General features: G+C 40.4%; 1 protein-coding gene across 5 annotated transcripts in view; it reads right to left on the bottom strand.

The window, feature by feature from the left end:
* ASPH (aspartate beta-hydroxylase) overlaps positions 1-23348 on the bottom strand; it is a 456780-nt gene that overhangs the window by 48630 nt on the left and 384802 nt on the right. For all 5 annotated transcript variants that reach the window (XM_033933439.1, XM_033933442.1, XM_033933441.1 and 2 more), the window contains one exon: positions 18712-18849. In XM_033933439.1, the coding sequence (XP_033789330.1) occupies positions 18712-18849 (138 nt within the window). The remainder of the gene's footprint in view (positions 1-18711; positions 18850-23348) is intronic.

Below are 23348 nucleotides of genomic sequence, written 5' to 3'. Positions count from 1 at the left end.
AAATAGTAGTAAATTGCCTTCTGCTAATCAGCCTTTGCTCTAGAATCTGGATTCCTTTTTCCGTGACTATCCACAATACAGTACAGTCTCTTTGAATACAGATCCAGAGATTTATTTTAAACTCACTTTTCTCTTATACTGCGACAGGAACAGTGCTGCCTATCTCTATTTTGATTTTTGGACGATTTTTCTATTTTATTTTAAAACCTTTTAGACTTCAGCAAAAAGCAACTTTCTGAAGCCAGCACCTGTCTGTCACCTGAATGAAGGAGAGAAAATGGTCCAGGCCTGTTCTAGTGTTTAGTTTCCCACTGAGCTGCAGGCATGATCAGAATTTGGAAGAAACGAGACAGAGTGTAGGCTTACTTAGCTACCATAACTCGAACTTGTCAAAAGTTTAAACTTGATTGGGTGAAGTGAATCATGCTTTTTTCTTCTCCCCCTCCAAAAAATGTGTCTGGCCCAATGGACTTCAATGTTTCTGGAAACGAATGATATAAGTTTAGACCTTAAAAATGCCCTCATTTGTTGCATGTTGTCATTCGTTTTTAATTTTCAAGAGATTCAGCCACTCTTTCATTTTCAAACTAACTGAGCTCTGGAATGAGTTACCGCTTTCACTTAGAAGTCTAGGCCCCTTTGTTTTATTTCGGAAAGCTCTGAAAACTTTCTTGTTTGCTAAACACTTTGGAAACTAAGGGCTCCTTTTACAGAGGTGCATTGGGGCTTTAACGGGTGGAATAGCGAGGGCTAAAATACCGCACGCACTAGCCGCTACTGCCTCTTCTTGAGCAGGCGGTAGTTTTTCGGGTAGCGTGCACTAATCCGGTGCAAGCGCTAAAAACGCTAGCGTACCTTTGTAAAAGGAGGCCTAAGACATTCTAGATTACATTCTTTTTTAATATTTACATTATTGTAAATCGAGTCGAGCACCTTTTGGTTGAAGACCTGGTCTATAAAATCAAGTTTTAGTTTAGTTTAAAAGGAGAGCTAACTAAGGCACCTTTTTCCCTTTGTGCGTATACATTTTTGTTTACTGTAGGATTGACAAGGATAGGATGCAGGGACTGAGTTGTGCGGAATAAAAAGCACAACAGGTATAATTATCTTCTAGGCCAGTGGTTTCCAACCCTGTCCTGGACGACCAGCAACCAGTCAGGTTTTCGGGATAGCTCTAATGAATATGCAAGAGAGAGATTTGTATATAATGAAGGTGACAGGCATGGAAATCTGCCCCATACATATTCATTAGGGCTATCCTGAAAATCTGATTGGCTGGTGGTCCTCTGGGACAGGATTAGGAACCATTGTTTCTAGTCAATGTGTACAGCTGAGCTGAATAGACAGAAGATCACAATCTTTTCTAGAGGTTGATGCTTACTATGCCAATATTGTTCATAATGACTGGTTTTATTTTTCTCTTTTTTTTTTTTTGTTGTTGTTGCTTTATCTAAGTCAGTCCTTTGCACAGATTATGAAGTGACTCTTTCCCATTTGCTGCTGCTTTAACTCGATTTTTCATTTAAGTATTCCAGTAGGATTACTTGACCTGCTCTTAGCACTCACAGGTATACAGTCAGTATAAGAGGCTTGCTGATTCATTAAAAAAAAAAAAAATCATGTTTAAAGCATGAACTATTTTGGCAATAGTGATTATGATGCAATCAAATTTAACATAACCACCAGCAGGAAATATGTTAGATGACTGTGGCATTTAGTTAGAGAAAATTTTAAAGCAGCAATTATAAGGGTTAGTAGCTAACACGAGGCATGGAAGAACAAATGACTTCCAGAATGATTAAATGATGAAGTAAAAGAAGCTATTAAAGCCATGGGCATCTTTTAAAGAATGGAAAACAAGTTCAAATGAGGAAAATATGAAAAGACTAGTCTTTAAGCCCTTTACATTAACGGGTGCTAGAATAGATGTGTGTGTCTGTCTTTCTTTCTTTCTCTCTTCTTGGTCGCTGTCTGTCTTTCTTTCTTTCTGTCTCTCTCTTTCTTCGGCTGTCTACCACCACCCCTTGCCTGCTCCCCCTGTCCAGCAGCAGCCCTTCTCCCTTCATTTTACCTCCCCCTGTCCCTATATTTCTCTATTGCACCATGCCTGCCTGTCTCTCCGTGGCCCCCTTCTGTTTCCCCCCTCTCCCAGAGTAAAGCATGATTGCTGTCTGCCCCCCAGCACACCCCTCCCCCCAAAGCAGCCCCCTTTCCCTCTCTCCTTCCACTTCTTACCTGCACACCTCGCAGCACCCGTATGACACCCTCCTGCCGTTGTAGAGACAAACCACCGGTCAATCTACGCCCCAAGCCAGCACATGCGCCGCAAGCCGCCCCACGCGCCACAAATGGATTTTGGCACGGAGGCACACATCACGGCGGCAGGGATCATGGCCTCCTAAGTGCACTTGCACGCTTAGGGTTTTATTATAGAGCATATAAACTGGCAAGCTACAGTAACTGTAAAGGAGTAATAAGGCAAACCACGAGATAATTTGAAAAGAAGGGGAAAGGGAATTGTATACTGTTGTTTTGTTGTTACACTTTCAAAGGAGCAGTGCTGGGATTTGATCCCAGAAGTTCAGGGTACTAAGGAAGCTGCTCTACCACTAGGCCACTCTTCTCCTACCTTGACAAAGATGCAAAAAGTTCATAATAAAAACTTTAGTCGAGTACCTCAAAACCAGAAACCCTACAAAGAAGCCTGCTAATACCTGAACCACTAGATGACTAGCAGCAAAAAGGAGAAACAGTAGAATGACAAAATACCTCCCTTTTACAAAACCGTAGTGTGGTTTATACTGCTGGCTGCGGCAACAGCTCTGATGCTCTGGAGCTGTTACTGCCGCAGCCAGCATTACAAACCGCACTATGGTTTTGTAAAAGGAGGTATGTGTGTGAATGAATTGCATTAATCTTTTTTTTTTTTGGGGGGGGTAGGAGAGGACGAGTAGGGAAAACCTCATTGAAGTCCTTTGAAGGAGATCATTCTGAGAAACTGAAGCAAATCACAGTGAATTGGAAGATGCCAAATTGACAACCTTAATAGCGCTAAAAATACTTGGACCAGAATGTATTTACTCCAGCTGCTTACTAGTAATCTGTACCCATTTCTAAACGTTGCCACTGTGATTGAACATGGGAAGAAATGTGATACTAGTTTTAAAAATTAGCTCTAATGGTAATCCAGAGACTAAAAAACTAGGTATGGAGTTGGTGCCATGGTACATGGTGAAAACTATTGATATGGTCAGCATCACTAAGGGCTCCTTTTACTAAGGTGCGCTAGCGTTTTTAATGCACACAGGCAATTACCGCGCGCTACACTTCTAGAACTAACACCAGCTCAATGCTGGCATTAAGGTCTAGCGCACACGGCAATGTAGCGCGCGCTATTCCACGCGTTAAAGCCCTAGCGCACCTTAGTAAAAGGAGCCCTAAGGCTAGACCTGCATTAATGGGAAAGAGTCAACATGAAGTTAGCAAAACAAGTCACGCCTTACCAATTTATTCAAAATTCTTGAAAGTCTAAACAAACATATGGATGGAAGAGAGCCGACTGATACAGTATACCTGCTGCATTTTCAGAAGGCATGTGACAAAGTCCTCTCATGACAGAATCTTGAAGAAACTGAAAATTCCAGAGGATAGGAGGCAATGCCTATTGTGGTTTGCAAGCTAAATAAAACGGAGCAAGTTAAATAGTGCTAGGATCTATATTATTTAACAAATTCATTAACATCCTGGAAAGGAAAGCTAGGAAGAAGGTGGTTGCATTTGTAGATGACAAAAATATTGGGCAAAACACAAGCTAATAGTGAGTAAGGACAGGAAACTCTTGTGACATCAAGGAAATGGGCATCTAAATGGCAAATGAAATGTGATAGGCACAAAATCATATACGAGGGTCATTTCATAAATAATGAACACTATTTTCAAAATTCTTTATTCATTTTATAACTTACATCAAGTACAATATTGATACTAACATTGTAACATAGATAATTCACTTGAGATTTTACAATTGATCGTTATCAAATTAAATTTATCCCCCTCCCTACATTTTATATTCATAAAATCATTGTCTTCAATAATAAAATCCCCCTCCCCTGCCCTATTTTTCATGGAATGGGCGTCTAAATGGCAAATGAAATGTGATAAGCACAAAATCATATACGAGGGTCATTTTATAAATAATGCACACTATTTTTAAAAAATTTACGTTTTATTTTTTTTCAAGTATTTCTTTATAATCCTTTTTTTTTTTTTTTATTTACATAGTTGTTGATTTTTTTTTTTTTTTAAGTATTTCTTTACAATCCTTCAATATAGTCTCCCTGCTTTGCAATGACCGAGTCCCAATGTCCAGGAAGCTTCATTATTTCATCCAAGATACCGTTTTTGTTCAATTGCCGAATGGCTCGGGTACTGGCGGAAGAAAGCTCTTCCAGAGATGCAAAACAATGTCCACGCATAGGTTGTTTCAACTTTGGAAACAGGTCAAAGTCTAGTGGACTCATGTCTGGACAGTAGAGAACATGAGGGAACACCTCCCAGCCATATTCGCTTAGTTTTTCAATGATGACATTCCCTATGTGCGGGCGAGCATTGCCGTGAAGAATGAGTGGCCCAAACAAGAGCAACTTTGTGCATTTTTCTGTGCATTTTTTGCAAAAAATCAGGATAATACACTGCTGTGACACTTCTTCCACATGGAACTTTGTCTGTGATGATGATGATGCCTTCATGATCATAAGCAAAAATCAAAATTTATTTGACTTTTGATTGAGCTCGTTGAATTTTTTTTGGCCGTGGGGAAGATGGAGCTCTCCACTCATCATTGAAAAACTACACAAATACGGCTGGGAGGTGTTACCTCATGCTCCCTACAGTCCAGACATGAGTCCACCAGACTTCGACCTTTTTCCAAAGTTGAAACAACCTATGCGTGGACATCATTTTGCATCTCTGGAAGAGCTTTCTTCCGCCGGTACCCGAGCCATTCGGCAATTGAACAAAAACGGTATCTTGAATGGAATAATGAAGCTTCTCGGACTTTGGGACTCGGTCATTGCAAAGCAGGGAGACTATATTGAAGGATTGTAAAGAAATACTTAAAAAAAAACAACCATGAAAATATAAAAAAAAATAGTGTGCATTATTTATGAAATGACCCTCGTATTAATCCATGCCAGATATGCAATTCCTTGTTATGTACAAAGTGTTAGTACTCAACAAATGGATCTTGGAATACTTTGTATCTTGGTGAATACTTTGAAATCCTCTGCTCAGTGTGCAACAGTGGCTAAAAAAGCAAACATAATGCCTAGTGGTTAGAGTTACAGCCTCAGCACCTTGAGGTTGTGGGTTCAAGCCCAGCACTACTCCTTGTGACCCTGGGCAGGTCACTTAATCCTCCACTGCCCCAGGTACACTAGGTAGAGTTTGAGCTCGCCGGCACAGATAGGGAAGAATGCTTGAGTACCTGAATGTAAAACCACTTAGACAACCCTCTATTTAGTTAATTTGATATTACCGTATTTTTCGCTCCATAAGACATACTTTTTTCCACCCAAAAGTGAGTGGAAATGTCGGTGCATCTTATGCAGTGAAGATAAAAATTTTTAACCCCCCGTACCTTTTAAAAACACCCTCCGCCCTGTCCTACCTTTTAAAAATACCCTTATGGCCTGGTGGTCCAGCGTGTATTGGCACAGGCAGGAGCCAGCTTTCCGCATTGCTGTCTGGGCCCGCGCCACTTCCTGAATGGCTGCCGTCAGTTCTCACGGACACGCATTATTCCAAGCAGACTGAGATGGGAGTCCACCAAGGCAGGAGGGGCCCAACATAGCAGACAGCAGGCCGAGGAGTGAGGCGCAAAAGCAGGCCTTAGGAGGTCCCCTGATATTGCTATGCGGTATATAATTAATTAATTATATCTATAGACATTGTATATAAAACATTTATATATTATAAAATGTTTATAAAACATTAATCTTTAATGAGCCCCAATTCATATCAAAAATGATTGTCCCATACAATTCTTCTCGCTCTCTACGATCGTCTTCATTGAACTTGCTTTCAATCCCGTCTTTGAGGGTTATCGGCACAAGACGAAATGATATGTTCTCAGTGGTGGCACCTTCCTTGTGGAACGCCCTTCCAAATTTTATTAAACTTGAAAAAGATATCACTTCTTTTAAAAAAATTTTAAAAACATATTTATTTCAAGATGCATTTGATTTATGATAAACATATTCCAATTCTTGCATTCTTATAATAACCAATAAAATTTTATCTATATCTATTCCATTTTTACCTAATGTGCTTCCCGTTTTATGTAATTTCAACAAATATTATAATTGTAACTTTTTCCCTTCTTACCTACTCATTCATGTCTGTCCAAATCCTCTGTCTAGTGTCTTGTCCCACCATATTAAATGTATTACCAAAATCTGTTGGTTTTTAATTTGTACATCGCTTAGATATTGTAATAAGCGATCCATCAAATGTAATTAAACTTGAAACTTGTATAGATCTACATGCAAATGCACTGGGAATATTATGTGCAGCTCCAGTCACTACATCTGATAAAAGAAATAGTAGAACTGGAAACGGCAACATAAAAAGTTCCAGAAGATGGAATGGCTCCCTTATAAAAGATCCATTAGCCTTTATTTGGTCAGATAGTATTAGGTGTCACTTCTGGGAGTGAGCAGCATGGAATGAGCTTTCCTCTTTGGGAGGCAACCAATACTGCCAAGTGACCACGACTGACCACTGTCAAAGTCTAGATGCTGGACTCAAGGGAACACTGGCCTGCCACAGCTTGATATGTCTTATGTATTTGTAATGTTGGAAATTCTGATTCCTAATTACAATTATGCGGCTTTGAAGAGGTTTTTCTCTGCTTGCTTTACTGTATTATTTTAACCTAGTATTGAAGTCATTTAGTGCAAGTTACCCAAGTGTTCAAAATGAGTTGGCATTTCTAAATAGATTGAAATCATGGCAACCTTTGGTTAAGTTTTTATTATTCACCTTACAAGGGGGACAGAAAGGACGATCATAATCTTAATAGCTTTGGGAAAATCTTTATTTTCGTTTACATGGATTTGCTAAGGAGTCTTGTTTTCTTTTTACTTTCAGTCACCTGCATTTCCAATAATTCCTCTTTTTCAGGTTCAGTATGTCTAGATTGCTAACAACACCTTTTCCCTTCTGCACCAGCTGTGCAAAGGAACCAACACCTACACATTTTGAAATTACTCTCAAAGTACTAGGTGATTTATTACATTAATAACACAGAATTTCCACACAACTATGACAAACAACAAAAACTTTCATAATATTTCAAGACAAGGGCAACAAAGGTTAATAAATGCAGAGAAACAAGGAATATGTTCTCTGCAAAGTCTGTAATGTCATTTGCTTCTACACTAATTGCCTCATGCCAATATTCCATTTCGAAATATGAACAATAAAAAGCACAATGGCATCGTATCTGGCATCAGAGGTTACCATAAGTGGTATGTAATGATTATTATAATCTTGAAAATTAAAAAAAAACAAAACAAGGTACTTTGCTATTTTTCTTCTATCTGTTGAATGCAGCCTGTAGCTAGGAAGTTGCATTATTGCCATCTTGCTTGTCCATGAAGCAGGTAGCCTCCATGGACATGTGAATATAATTCCTCATCCATCTACCTACCCCAAGGAATTGCATTTCTGTCATATTATTGGTCTAGCATGCTCTTATGTGACAGTGGCAGGTAGAAAGTGGCTTGCAAGTCTGGTGAAGCAACTCAAAAGCATTCTTAATCTTCACCCTCCTGATTCGCGCATTTAAGACTCACGAATTCATGCATTTAAGACTCATGACACATTTAAAACCCAGAAGCCTCCCAGACCTCTATACAGCTTACCTTGTGGTCTAGCGATGAAGCAGGGCAGCAGCGCTCTTCCTACGCTCCTGCCCCGTGCAGAGCCGTCCACAAAAATGACTGCTGTGAGTTCCCGTGGTCTCACGAGACTACAGCGGGAACTCATGGCAGCCATTTTTGTGGACGGCTCTGCACGGGGCAGGAGCGTAGGAAGAGCGCTGCTGCCCCGCTTCATCGCTAGACCACCAGATAAGCTGTATAGAGGTCCGGAAGGGAGAGAGGCGGGGATGGGTCAGAATCGGCCCTAAAAGTTATTTGCGGTTTTTTAATATTTGCGGGCCAGTTTTGCCCCTATCCCCTGTGAATATTGAGGGGGAAGTGCAGTATTTTCTATGCTGAACAAGCTTTCCCACATGTGTTCCAATGTGATATCACCAACGCTGTAAGGAATTGTATCCTAGCTACAAGCTGCCTTCATCAGATAAAAGAGAAAATAGCAAGGAATTACAACAGGTAGATACCGATATATTTTTGGTGACAAAAAGCCTTTTATATATTTTATTTTTATTTTTTGGAAGACAGTACCTGAAAATCAATCTAGGGTGAATGGACTAATTCTAAAAAAAGACTCTGGAGGACCTATTGACCCAACTCACTGTCATGTCCAGGGCAGGCTGAAGAGGTTGTGGTGCCCTGTACCAACTTTTGCTTTTGTGATCCCTCCCCCCACCCCCACACTCCGCCATGCCCTGCCTCACCTGCCCTGCACCTTCTACCTGTCCCACCCCAAGGACCACTCCCCCTCCTTGGGGCCAATCAACAATATTCTTGATTGGTCCCTTACACACCCCTACCACTCTCCAACAGCAATTTCCACCCTCCTTGGGACTGAGGCCGAAAGACAAAGCCCTTAATTGGCAGGCAGCAGAGCACCACAATAGCAGCAGCAGGGTAGCACATGGCACATAGAAAAGAAATAAGTATCCAGGAATCCTTTAATTCTAAACAATTTTTTCCTCAGACTCTTGGTTGTTGCTTCGGAACCATAATGTCCACTTTTCTTATGGTGTAGCTGCAGAAGTTCAGATCTATAAATTCTAGGTACAATTAATTGGCAAATAACATTCCCATCTCGAGGATCAGATACTTTACCAAACAGTCTGTCTTTGATTACTAATTTATCTCTGTGACTCCACTGTTTTTTTAGCTTCCCAGTCTAGCTGCTGAGGGTTTAGTGATTGTTTAAGCTCCAACACAATTATATCTTGCATCTGCTCTTTGCTGTTCAATTAGAGCCATATCCGAGAAAGCACAGGTTTTATCCAAGGACAGCAGACTGATGTTCCCTCGTGTGGGTGACATCATCCATGGGGCCCAGATACAGACGGTCCAAAGTGTACTGCCACTTTAAGACCACCCACGTTGTGCATGCACTGGTGCGCCCATATGCGCCTCTGTCTCACAGCACTTGCAGTTCAGTCCCAAGCTAAGAAGCCAATAGGGGAGGTGGGAGGGTCGTGAGAATATCTACCTGCTGTCCTCAAATAACGCCTGTTACAGGTAAGTTTATTTAAGATGTTTATTTAAGATTTGATTACTGCTCCTGCATTTTACTGACCTAAGTGGTATACAATGTATGAAACTAAAATGAAATTCGGTACTTGAGAAAAACTACCCTATCTAATCCGAAGGCTCACAATCTAGCTAAAGTACCTGATTAAAATAAAAATATGTAATACATTTCCAAGTTCAAAAATCAAATAAATAGAAAATAGAAATAATGAAAGAAGATAAAAAATTAAAAATAAAATAAAACAACTTTAAGAGATAGAAAAGTCTCTGAGGTGGCTTGATAGCAAGTTCAGTCTGCAGAACCGGGTGAACCGGCCGCCACCAAAGAAGCAGGACCAGGAACCACGTCAATGAGGACCACCATGATACCAGTCACCAGACAGGCAAGGCCAGGCGCCGCCAACAGCAGACCCCTGAAGTGAAGTCCAGTTTCTCTTCAATGTGTCCAACAACGCAGCTGCAGGAGTGCAAGTCTGCCGTGGAGAGAGGGAGAGAGGGCAGGCCACAGAAGATCTTCCAATGCTGGCATCAGTCCACTGCTGGTGATGTCGGGGCCGTGCTGCATCGCGCCGATGGCTTCCACCTTCTGCTGCTAGACAAGAGCCTGGGACAGAGAAAGCTGTGTTGAACCAGCTGATAGAATCCCCAGGAAGAGCAGCAGTTCTGTAACTGGGTTTTATCCAAGGACAAGTAGGCAGACCTTCTCAAGTGTGGGATTCTCTAGTTTCTCCACACTTCTGCCTCCTGGCATAAAATTCCTTTATGCGCAATCCTAAAGAGACTTTATTTCTGTACACATGGAGCAGCATTTCAAACATGGCCAGTGTGGTGCCTCTTCTAGGCAGCAAGTACTTTATAGTCTCTTATAAAGTGGCTTAACCTTTCACATCATCCTGTACAGTCTCAAACTGATCCTTTGCTGGTGCACGTAAGATCTCAATCCACTCCTCCAGTTTTAAGTCATCAGCCTTTGTTGAGAAACCGTAGAAATATGGAATGATTTTGTTACTGGCGATCACTTCAGTATTAACAATGGGCTTGGGTGATTGGATCTGTTGCATTTGGCCTCTGTGTTAGCTGCTCCACTATGGCTCTCAACTTTTCCATCTCAGTGACATTATCTTCTGGCTTTTCTCATTTCTTCTTGTGTCTTCTTCATTTTTCTGCAGCAGAGGTCTGGATCCCAAACAATTGGATATAATTCTCTATTTTCTTCAAGTCATATAACAAAGAAACGGTCAAATTTTGCACTTCTTGTAAAGATTGTTAACCAGAAGCAGCCAACCCCAAATAAGCAATGTTACAATAATCAAGGATTCCTAGTATCATGGCTTTGCAATACATGTTGAAAATAAGACATTGAAATTAAATGTTCCAGTTTACTCAACAACCGAATCTTGAAAAACAAGCTTTGGATCAAGCTCTGAATCTGAATCTGTGGCTGGAAATACAAATTAGAGTCTAAAACAATACCCAGGTTTACCTTCACATCAATACCAAGTAAGGACACCAAATCTGCCAAAGTCACTGATGAGTCAGAAGACAGAGTCAAAAGTTCAGGCTTCTGAATATTCAGGACCAGGCCATCGTCAGTTCTGGGACAAATGTGGGAAGCGGAAAGAAAAATTGAATGCCATTTACACAAATGCAGAATGATACACCCAGGGAACTCGTAACCTTATACTGATATCAGTGTTACTGCAAATACAAATTAAATAATATTGTCGAGAGTGAGGAACCCTGAGGGACCCCTGTCTTTAACTGCCTACATGAAGAAACCCTTTGATTGAAACTAACGATTTGCTTGCGATTTTCCAGAAATGAGCTAAACCAGGCAAATACTTTTCCACCCAGACCACAAGCACGGAGACACTGCAACAATATTTGAAAGCTGACAGTATCAAAAGCCATTGATAGTTAACCTCCCCCCACCAAACCATCAGATAGCTTGTGTGACTGTCAAACCCTTTCTGTACCTCATCGATAATACTGGCTATCAACATCTCCTTGCTAAGGGTTCTATAATAGAAAATAATACGGTGACAAAATTCATCACTGTCCCCGTCCCCGCGGATAACTGCGGGAAACCATCTTCATGTCATTCTTTAAGGAGAGAGGGAAGAATCAGAGTATGAAAGGCCACAACCACTGACCTGCAAGCTTTGCTTTGAAGAATGCTGGTGTAGAAGGATTGAGGTTGAAATAGACACTAGAAAATGACATGTGATTATTTCCCAAGGTTATCCGCGGGGACGGGAACGGTGATGAATTTTGTCACCGTGTCATTCTCTATAAATCTATAGTAACATGCTGGGAAGAATCCGACAATTGATGTAAAGATAAATGCTCTTCCTACTGATGATAAACAGCCATTTTCAACCACTTTGGCAAACGTAGGTAACATAGAAATAAGTCCCATCTGCCAAAGGAGAGCAGACATCTGTGTAGTCATTGGTAGATTCAAAGACTTCAAAATAATGACAACCTTACTCAAGTTGTTATTCAGAATGCCAGTTCTGAATGGATGAAATTGGATTCAGGGGTTCCACGGGGATTTTCTCTTTCTGCCTTGTTTAATTTGTTTATGTTATCAATATTGTTTATGCTAACAAACACTGTTGTCTTATTTAGATGTTAGTTTCTGATTATATGCTGATGATCTGCAATTTTTTTCCCCAATTGATGATATTGAGAATGGGTTCAAAATGCTAGAATTATTTATCAAATCAATTTCTTTTTGAATGACTTCTAATTGTTTGTCTTTAAATTTAGCTAAAATTCTTTGGTTGTCTTGCTTCTGGATATGTTGATGTGCTACTATTTTATTTCATTTTTTTTAGCTTTCCTATCCTGATAGTAAGATATTTGGGGTAATCCTAGATTCTTTTTTTATCTTTTAGGCAACAAGTTGTTGCTGTTGTTAAGATTGTGTTTTTTAAAATCAGACTAGTATTGAGATTAAGAGATATTTTGTCACCTCAGAACTTTTGTGAGGTTATGCAGTGTTATGTAACACCATAGCTGGACTGTTACAACTCTTTGCTATGTGGTCTTCTCCAGAACTCTTTGAGAACATTAAAAATATCTCAAAACTCGGCTGTACAAGTGATAGGAGGTTTATCAAGCCAGGGGGGGAGGGAGGGGAGGGATATATCTTTAGTGTGATTCCTTGTTGTAATTGTGGGGTGGGGGGGCTTATATTGTTGCATTGATACTGATTGAGTTTAAATGCTTATTTGTTATTGTTACTGATATGAATATTGTGTTGCACTTTTTGTTAGTAAAGGAAAATCAATAAAGATTTATAAAAAAAAAAAAGAACTGAACGTATTTCACCACAACTTCTCAAATTATATTGGCTCCTGATCAGTTGGAAGATTAAATTTAAGATATTTCAGTTAGTCTTTAAGGTATTGAAGAATAATATTCCCTCTGTGATCTTAAAATCTTTGAAACTTTATGTTCTTGTAAAAAATCTGAGGTCTCGTGGAAAATATTTTTTTTAGATATTTCAACTCTTGGTTCATATCAGGAAATTGAAGGCCCAAGTATGTGGAATGATCTACTTTCTTTGAGGCAATTGCCTTCTCTCCTTCAGTTTAGGAAGCAATTGAAAACTTACCTGAGAGGGCACTTTGTGGTTTAAGTATTTGAGGAGACTATTCTGTATTACGGTAATTGTGTTTTATTGTTTATCTCTGATTGGGTTTGTTTGGATTTTTTGGTGAATGTTACACTGTAACTCGCTTAGATTTTTTGGATAATGCAGGGTATAAGTTTGATTAAATAAATAAATTAATTAATAAATTTCAAATTCAGCCCAGTTGGCTTCATACAAGATAAGCTGAATCAATATTTCTGTCAAAAGAGACGGCAAGTTCAAAACTCTTTCAGCAAACCTTATTATTAAAATAATAAGCAAATTCATAAGCAGAAGGTACCAAAGGAGAATGAACCAGCTTATTCTTTTGTGTCAGATTTATAACAGTTGCACCAAATTCACACGATTGATCTAATTACCGTTCAATGTTTTGATGGACATATGAATTTCTGGCAGATTCTCCTGCTAGTTTGTAATCTGACAATCTCTTCTGGTAGCTAACTAGCAAAGCGTCCTTTGGAGGATGATTTTCTCCAAATTCTGTCAGATTTTCTAAGAAGTCAATTTATTTTTCTCAAGGGTGACATTGTTTATTAGTAACCTTAAGCACCTTCACAGAGGCTACCTATTCTAGCAATTTTAAAGTCTTGCGCCAATTATTCACTGCACCATATAAATTTAACATATGAGGGGTAGTTAAAGCAGAAAGTCATAATTCCCCCAACTGTGAAACATCAATATTGACCTCTTTGCTCCTTAACAGAAAAGGAGCATGGCATAGCAGAGTCAGACAAGGACAAAGATAAAGAAAAAAAAAAAAAGACCACGTAATCAGTTCACGGTAAATGTGATTGCCCATTATGTATCTGAGTTAAGTTAGATTTTTCCTTTTATTTTCCCAGCTCAGGACTTTCTGTGCTCATTAAAGGTTCATTTATAGGACAGACTCATTCAATTAGTGTGTGGCGCTGTGGTTAAAGCTACAGCCTCAGCACCCTGAACTTGTGGGCTCAAAACCCCACTGCTCCTTGTGACCCTGGGCAAGTCACCTAAACCCCCCCATTGATCCAGGCACATTAGATAGATTATGAGTCACCAGGACAGGGAAAAATGCTTGAGTGCCTGAATAAATTCATGTAAACTGTTCTGAGCTCCCCTGGAAGAACTGTATAGAAAATTAAATAAATAATTTCAGACACTTCACAATTTAGGGGAATCTTTTTACTTTATAGCTTCCCCATAACAAGCAAGTTTTACCGAATGGGGGATGAGAGATCAGTTTTTATTTTAGTGAAATTTTTCCAGTATTATTTAACTAATTTATTTTTTTATTCCTAAAGCATTTGTTCTTGGTTTTCTTTGCTTATAGCTATAACTTATGTGTTGGTTAATATTTAAGGCTCCTTTTACAAAGGTGCACTAGCGTTTTTAGCACGCGCACCGGATTAGCACGCGCTACCTGAAAAACTACCACCTGCTCAAGAGGAGGCGATAGTGGCTAGCGCGCATGTCATTTTAGCAGGCACTAGTCTGCGCATTAAGGCCCTAACACACCTTTGTAAAAGGAGCCCCTAGAAACAGAGATGCAGATAAAGGCCAAATGGCCCATCTAGTCTGCCCATCTACAGTAACCATTGTTTAGCTGAGGAGTCAATCCAAGTTATGTAGTCATCGCAAATGAATCCTGTTCCTACCATATTTCCCCAAAAATAAGACAGTGTCTTACATTAATTTTGGGTCCAAAAAACGCACTGGGGCTTATTTTCGGGGGATGTCTCATTTTTTTCATGTACAATGATCATCTCTCCCTTTCTCTCCTCTACTCCAATTCTTCCTCTTTCCTTTCTCTTCTCCACATGTGCATCTTGCTTCCCCCCTCTCACCCATCCCCTTATGCCTTCCCTCAGCAGCATCTTTCACTCACTCTCTCCCTTCCAACCCCTCCCCATGCAGCAGAACCCTTGACCAGCATCTTTCTATCCCTCCCTCCTTCCCATCCCCCAGCGCAGCAGAACCACGCCAACCCTCCCACTGTGAGACCCGACATACCTCCTTCCAGACAGCAGTGTCAGCAGCACTCTAAACAGGCTGCTTTGCAGCCTTCTCCCGCCGGGGCCTTCCTTGTACTGTGTCACTGATGACATCATCAGTGATGCAGCAGAGGGTAGGACCCAGTGAGAGAAGACCGCGAAGTAGACTGTTTAAAGTGCTGCTGACACTGCTGTTTGGAGGGATGTATGTTGGTCTTGCGGTGGGAGGATCACTGGGGTTTGGATAGGAGAGAGATGGAAAGATGCTGCGCAGGGGGATGGGGGAGGGTCAGCAGGGTTCGGCTGCATGGGGGGGGGGAGCGCTGCTGCCAGCGAATCCAGGGATGGAGTCGGGGAGTTCAGGAACATTCGGAAGGGGCTTCGGGGACGATCTAACTAGGGCTTATTTTCGGGGTAGGTCTTACTTTTGGGGAAACATGATCTATACTTTAGGAAAAATGTTGTACTTTTATTAGTAGTATTTTGTATTTTGCTGATTGTCCAGCTCTCTTCTGTGTAAACCGCCTAGAAATCATTTGATTGTGGCAGTATAGAAGAATAAAGTTATGTTATATTATGTACTATTGTGGTTTTCAATGCACCAAATTGGTAGTGTAATTTGATACCAGCTTTAATCTGCTTTGAGTCTCTCTATAAAGGCAGAATAAAAATCTAAATACAAATACTGTAAATCTATTAACAGTCTGCAATCTTAATCAGTGTGCAGGTCAGGGAAAATGTTTCAATCCCTCGCTGCTGCTGGGCACTGGCATTTACTGCAGCATGCTGTTTTTGCATATGAAAGGTGATAAGGAAGGAACATAAGAGTAATTTGTGGAGTTCTGTTTTTTTCGGAAGTTAGACTCTGAGGTATATTTACTGAACAAAACTATATTAAACCAGCAATTCTAGGTACTGAAAAATCCTATTTTCAATAATTTAGTAGGTCATTTAAACAATAAAAACCATTAAGAACTCCCTTTGGTTCAGTTTGTTATATTTTGGGTGAGATTCTGGTATTTGAAATTTACAAAAGCTACTGTCATTATTATCAATCCAAGCCGGCATGCTTCTGTACTCTCTCTCATTAGAAATCCACAGGGTCATCACACCAATACAAGTAAAGATCAATATAGCACAAGGTTTGGGGGAAGAAGGGAATTTAAAAATAGCATTTGTTGTGTACTTAGACTGCAGGCTGCAAATTATAAGTTACGTACTCCTGGTGAAATTCTGCACAACTGCACAGCGCAGACTTTCCCATCCACACAGACCTGCAGGGGGAAAAGGAGAGGAGAGGGGACATGAATGCTGCATTGCAAGGGGGGGAGAAGAGGGTACATGGATACTAGACCTGCAGGGGAAGGAGGAGAGGGGAGAGAACATGGGTGCTGGACCTGTAAATAAAGGGGAAAGGAGGTAAGAAAGAAACCCAGGCCAGAAAGGGGAAGTGAGAAGGAAGAGATGTTTGACCATAGAGAGAGGGAGAGAGAGATGCCAGACCAGGGGAAGTAGGGAAGAAATTTAGGGTGCAAGTGAAATAGATGGTGGGTGGGGTGAGAGGACATGGATACTGAGCCTGCAAATGGGGGTGGGGGGATGGTAGAGAGAGGAAGAGAGAGTGACAAGACCAGAAAGGGGGTGGGAAGGGAGGAAGAAATTCTTAGCTAGTGGAGAGAGGGAGACAGAACTGCAGTTGAAGTGAGAGAGGGAGCTGAGGAAGCTGGAACCTAAGAAAGGAAAAGGCAGCAAGGAATTTCAGGCCTCAGGATAGGAGAATCCTATGCAAAACATGACAAATAAAATTTGCAGAATTTTGAAATATTGGGTGCAGAATTTTCAAAAATTTTGCACAGAATTCCGCCAGGAGTAGTTTATATATGTAACAAAGCAGCTCCATACTAAAGCGGGCTTTTACAAAGCTATGCTGCTGAGCAGCGCATGCTACATGCCAAGCCACCCATAGGAATAGATTCAATAGAATAGCATAGCATAAAGAAAGCTAACTTAGATTTAATACTCTTACAGGATGGAAACATTAATTTTAATTGGTTGTGAGTTGGGATAAATAGGGTGGAGCTAGTCCATGGATAATTTTAAATATAAAACAATTCAGTTTAATATCAGTTCCAGCCTCCACCAGTAACCAAAGAAATTAAGGGCTCTTTTTACTAAGGTGCGTTAGGGCCTTAAAGCGCGGAATAGCGTGCGCTAAGTTGCTGCACATGCTAGACCTTAATGCCAGCATTGAGCTGGCGTTATTTTAGATGCGTACCGTGCAGTGTAGCGTGCGGTGATTTCGTGCGTGCGCTAAAAACACTAGCGCACCTTAGTATAAGGAGACCTTAATTACATTACATTACATTAGGGATTTCTATTCCGCCTGTGCCTTGCGGTTCTAGGCGGATTACAATATAGAAAATATCTGGGACATTCCAGTAGAGTTACATTTCAGGATAAGAGTAAGTTACAGGAACAGTAATGAGTTATGATACTACAATTTCGCAGAAGATAATACTTATTACAGAAGATAATACATATAACAGAAGATAATGCATTTTACAGAGGTAATACATGTCAACTCGATCGGTTAAATCGGGTGTAGTGTAGAAGAAATTACAGTACATTCTAGATCACAGATAAAAAGATGATATAGGTGGGTATTTCCGAAGTCGTTGATTGGGAGCTCATTGGATGGTGGTTAGAGTGATGGGAGATATGTTTTGAACAGTAATGTTTTTATTTCTTTGCGGAACTCTTTTATGTCTGTTGTTTTGGTCAGTAATTTTGAGATGTCAGAGTCTATTTTAGCTGCCTGTGTCCCCAGGAGGTTGTCGTAAAGTTTCTTACGACGTGTACCATTGAGTGGTGGGTAGGTGAAAAGGTTCTGTGTTCTCCTTCTTCTTGGTGGGAGGTAGTGGTGAAAACGGTTATTTAGGTAACTGGGTGCCGTGCCGTGGGTTACTTTGAAAATGAGACAGTAGAGTTTGAATTGTGTTCTTGCTTTTATTGGTAGCCAGTGGGATTCAAGGTATGCATTGGTAATGTGGTCGTGTTTGCTGAGTGAGTATATGAGTCTGAGGGCTGTGTTCTGGATGGTCTGCAGTTTTTTTATTGTGTTGGTCGGGCAAGGTAAGTAGAGGCTGTTGCAATAGTCTACAATACTTAGCACAAGGGATTGGACAATGATCCTGAATTGCTCTTTGTTAAAGAATTTTCTGATTTTTCTTAGATTTCGCATTGTGAAGAATGCTTTTTGGGTGATTTTTTGGATTTGTGTTTGCATTGTACCAGGGTAGCTCACGTTGATAACTTCCCCCACTTAGGCACTATTTTCTTTTTAAAAAGTAAATGCCTGCTGATCTCTAAACCTAGGTAACTTGTTCTAAAATTATCACCTATATGATGGAAACCTATAAGGGACAAATTATCAACATGTGCTACCATTATTTTACCACTAACTCATGCTATTTTAGTATAGGTCCCATTGTATGCATTGAGATCTAGTTACTAATAACAGGGGTTAACTGTAATAGAACACATCTATTGATGCCCCATTGAAATATTTTGGCTGTACAAGCAATAAGAATGGAACAGATAGATAAACAGAAAGTGATTAACTCACCTTCACTAAGTCAATATAGCCTGATTCCTTTGCTGTCCACCAAGGCTGAGCTTTAAGGCCATTGACATTGTAGAGGGAACGCTGCCAAACAGATGCAAAGTGGCCTCGGTGGTGTCCAAGCTCATACCATTTGTATGCCTAGAAGTTTGCAATTGTTAGATGTAAATAAATTTTAATGAAGCCAAAATTGACTAGCAATAAGTATTTAATTGCAGGAGTAGAGTAGGTAATAAACAGAAATAAACACAACAAAAAGAATGGAAAACAAGGGATCTGAAGGAGTGGGTTCTGCCTTTGAAAGTTTGTGAAGAAATGCATTTAATCTAACAATAACAACCATATAAAGTATGACTACCGTACTTTGTTTTATAACATAACATAACAAATTCACTTATATACCGCAGTAACCTCTCAGTTCAACGCGGTTAACAACAATCAAAAGACTCTACAAGCACAGAGTATTATAATCACAGAATAATTTGTCAAATAAGTAGGTCTTTAGCATTTTTCTAAAGGAAAGTTAGGAGTTAGAGTTTTTATCAGGACAGAAAAGGGTTTATCCCATGATTCAACTTGAAAAGATAAAATTCTATGGAAAAATCTTTTGTATAGGAGGAAATATAAATTATCTAAAATGCCGAGGTAAACATTTTCTGTCACTAAATTTAAAGTGATCAATAATATAATCAATTATATGATCAATAATATAATCTGATTTATATCTATTTATTACATTTAAAGTGGACTAATACAACAACCACACTACCGGTAGTTTACTCTAGCACTAACCAAATAGTGCTGCAGTCAGTATTTTTTTTTTAATATGTTGGCTGCTGCATTTATTCAGTGCCACTATCAGGATAGTAAGTGGTACTGAATATACATGGACAGTAGCAATTGCTGCAGTATGAGCAATTCTGAAATTTGAACCCAAACAAAGCGATGAAGAGTTCTTGCCTCAATCTATATATATAAAATCGGATGTATGTATGTATGTGCCGCGATCACGCAAAAACGGCTTGACCGATTTGAACGAAACTTGGTATGCAGATCCCTCACTACCCGGGATGATATGTTCTGGGGGTCTCGTGGCCCACCTGCACACATGGGCGGAGCTACAAACAGATAATCGGATTTCACCCATTCATGTCAATGGAAAAAATGTAAAGAGCTGCCAACGCAAAAACGGCTTGCCCGATTTGAACGAAACTTGGTATGCCGATCCCTCACTACCTGGGGTGATATGTTCTGGGGGTCTCACGGCCCACCTGCACATGTGGGCGGAGCTACAAACATAAAATCAGATTTCACCCATTCATGTCAATGGAAAAAATGTAAAACAGCTGCCAACGCAAAAACGGCTTGCCCGATTTGAACGAAACTTGGTATGCAGATCCCTCACTACCTGGGGTGATATGTTCTGGGGGTATCGCGGCCAACCTGCACACCTGGGCGGAGCTACAAACAGAAAATCAGATTTCACCCATTCATGTCAATGGAAAAAATGTAAAAACTGCCTCCGCAAAACCGGCTTGCCCGATTTGAACGAAACTTGGTATTCGGATCCCTCACTACCCGGGATGATATGTTCTGGGGGTCTCGCGGCCCAACTGCACATGTGGGCGGAGCTACAAACAAAACTTCAGATTTCACCCATTCAAGTCAATGGGAAAAATGTAAAAAGCTGTGGGACCGATTTGAACTAAACTTGGTATGCTGATCCCTCACTACCTGGGGTGATATGTTCTGGGGGTCTCGCGGCCCACCTGCACACATGGGCAGAGCTACAAACAGAAAATCAGATTTCACCCATTCATGTCAATGGAAAAAATGTAAAAAACTGCTATTCTCACAGTAATTCCAACTACCTGGGGTGATATGTTCTGGGGGTCTCGCGGCCCACCTGCACACGTGGGCGGAGCTACAAACAGAACATCAGATTTCACCCATTCATGTCAATGGAAAAAATGTAAAAAGCTGCCATTCTCACTGTGACCAATTTGGACGAAACTTGGTATGCAGATCCCTCACTACCTGGGTTGTTATGTTCTGGGGGTCTCGCGGCCCACCTGCACACGTGGGCGGAGCTACAAACAGAAAATCAGATTTCACCCATTCATGTCAATGGAAAAAATGTAAAAAGCTGCCATTCTCACAGTAATTCAAAAACGGCTTGACCGATTTGAACGAAACTTGGTATGCAGATCCCTCACTACCTGGGGTGATATGTTCTGGGGGTCTTGCGGCCCACCTGAACATGTTGGCCGAGCTACAAACAGAAAATCACATTTCACCCATTCATGTCAATGGAAAAAATGTAAAAAGATGCCATTCTCACAGTAATTCAAAAACGGCTTGACCGATTTGAACGAAACTTGGTATGCAGATCCCTCACTACCTGAGGTGATATGTTCTTGGGGTCTCGCGGCCCACCTGCACACGTGGGCGGAGCTACAAACAGAAAATCAGATTTCACCCATTCAAGTCAATGGAAAAAATATAAAAAGCTGTGGGACCGATTTGAACGAAAATTGGTATGCAGATCCCTCACTACCGGGGGTGATATGTTCTTGGGGTCTCGCGGCCCACCTGCACATGTGGGCGGAGCTACAAACAGAAAATCAGATTTCACCCATTCAAGTCAATGGAAAAAATGTAAAAAGCTGTGGGACCGGTTTGAACAAAACTTGGTTTGCAGATCCCTCACTACCTGGGGTGATATGTTCTGGGGGTCTCGCGGCCCACTTGCACATGTGGGAAGGGTGGGTTCACCCAATAATGTATATGTTCTTGCTCCTGGAGGTGAAACTAAAAATGTTGTTTATAATCAAGTTTTGTGTTAGTTGTATTGTATTCATTTTGTCAAATATTTCACATTATAATTTGAATATTGTACTTTTTATAAAGTAAAAAAATATTTTCATTCACCACTATAAAGTATCTTTATTTGAATCCATTTACAGTGTTATTGCTATAATTAAATACCCGTGCAACGCCGGGCCATCAGCTAGTATAAGATAAACAAACCAAAAAGGCAAGTGAGATGTCTAGAAGTTCAACCAACTGAACTGTTTATTAATGAAAGCCACAATATCAAAGTCATAAAACTGAAGACTAAGGTCTTGACTAGGATCCCAGTTTCGGCATCCTTGGGTGCCTTCTTCAGGGGACAAACCAATGACTAGAAACCGCTGGTTGAAAAGCAATGATGATAGTCAATATAGTTTTACCCATGAGTACTGGCGTCTTCGTGAATTTGCACAGACACTCAAGGCCCTTCAGCCTAACACAGAACTTTGGCTTCTGGAGCATCAGGACTGTAAGTGCGATGTCGGTCTGGGGCAGTGGGGAGCAAGTAGTGGAGGATAGGAGTGCTGGTCACTGAGGGGGGAGATAGAAATGCCGATCATCGGGGGGGGGGGGGAGGAGATGGCAATGGTCATCAGTGGGGATAGTAGTGATAGTCAATGGGGGTAGGTGGGGGAGATAGCTGTGTTGGCCATGGGAACGGGGTGGAGGATAGCAGTACCGGGCATCTGGAGAGATGGAAAATAGCATTGTTGGCCATCAGGTGGGGAGGGGAGGAAAAAAAGCACCATCATCCAAAGGAGATTCAAATATAAACCAAGAACCCCATTTTGGGGTCTTTTTTTGGCCCAAAAATCTCAGTTTGTATTCGAGTATATATGGTATTAATCTCAAAACTGAATTCAACAAGAGTTGTAAGACTTTACACTTTAATTTTGTTACCCCTAAATATTACTTCACTATAATAGGTCTTTATGAGTCAATTTTTGTTTATTTTCGTATACATCCAGGGAAGGGAAGGGGGGATATTTCTGTCCTAGTTTTGACCTTTGAGTATTTACATTTGGGGTGGGTGGGAGATTGGGAGAACATTATTAACTGAATAGGGTAAGGATATTGGAAAAATTTATGTTTTATGTTTAAATCATTTTTATTGAAGCACAAACATAGCAATGAACAAAACATGGCACAATTTTCAGGTATCACATAAGGCCAATCCCCACCCACCCAACCAGCCAACCCCCCTCCCACCCACCCTCCCACCCTGGCAGCAGCGGTAACAAATCAATAAAGATAAAGCAACATGGGAAAAGAAGTCAATTAAGTACTGTGTTGTATTGAATACTTATTGGGTGGGTGAGGAAAAATGGTTTGGTTAAATATATCTGTAAGTTGTATGTGCTTTTGTTGACTAATGGTATGTTATATATCTGTATATTGCACTATTGCAGTTTGGAAAATCAATAAAGAATTTTTAAAAAAGACCATAAACTGATTTAAATACAAAACATGCTATTTTAATTTTGATTCTGGGCCTCACAAGCAACCAATGTAACCTTCTCAAATTTTCTCAAATACAAGAGCAATCTCACTGAAGTGTTTTCTAACAGCTTCAGTCTATCCAACACTTTAACAACAATATCATTATATATTGAATTACAATAATTCAGATAAGGAAGTACAATAGATTGTGCAATAATTCTAAAACTACAGAGGGCTTAACTTAGACTATATAAATCTCAGCTGTCTCAATTTTAAAAAACCCAAAACGTGTTTAGACAATGCATGGATCTAATATTTAGAAATAAGTTTGGAATCAAGTATAATCC

The sequence above is a fragment of the Geotrypetes seraphini genome, chromosome 2 (genome assembly GCF_902459505.1).
Source record: "Geotrypetes seraphini chromosome 2, aGeoSer1.1, whole genome shotgun sequence".
Lineage (NCBI taxonomy): Eukaryota > Metazoa > Chordata > Amphibia > Gymnophiona > Dermophiidae > Geotrypetes > Geotrypetes seraphini.
This window is presented reverse-complemented; position numbering and strand designations above follow the sequence as displayed.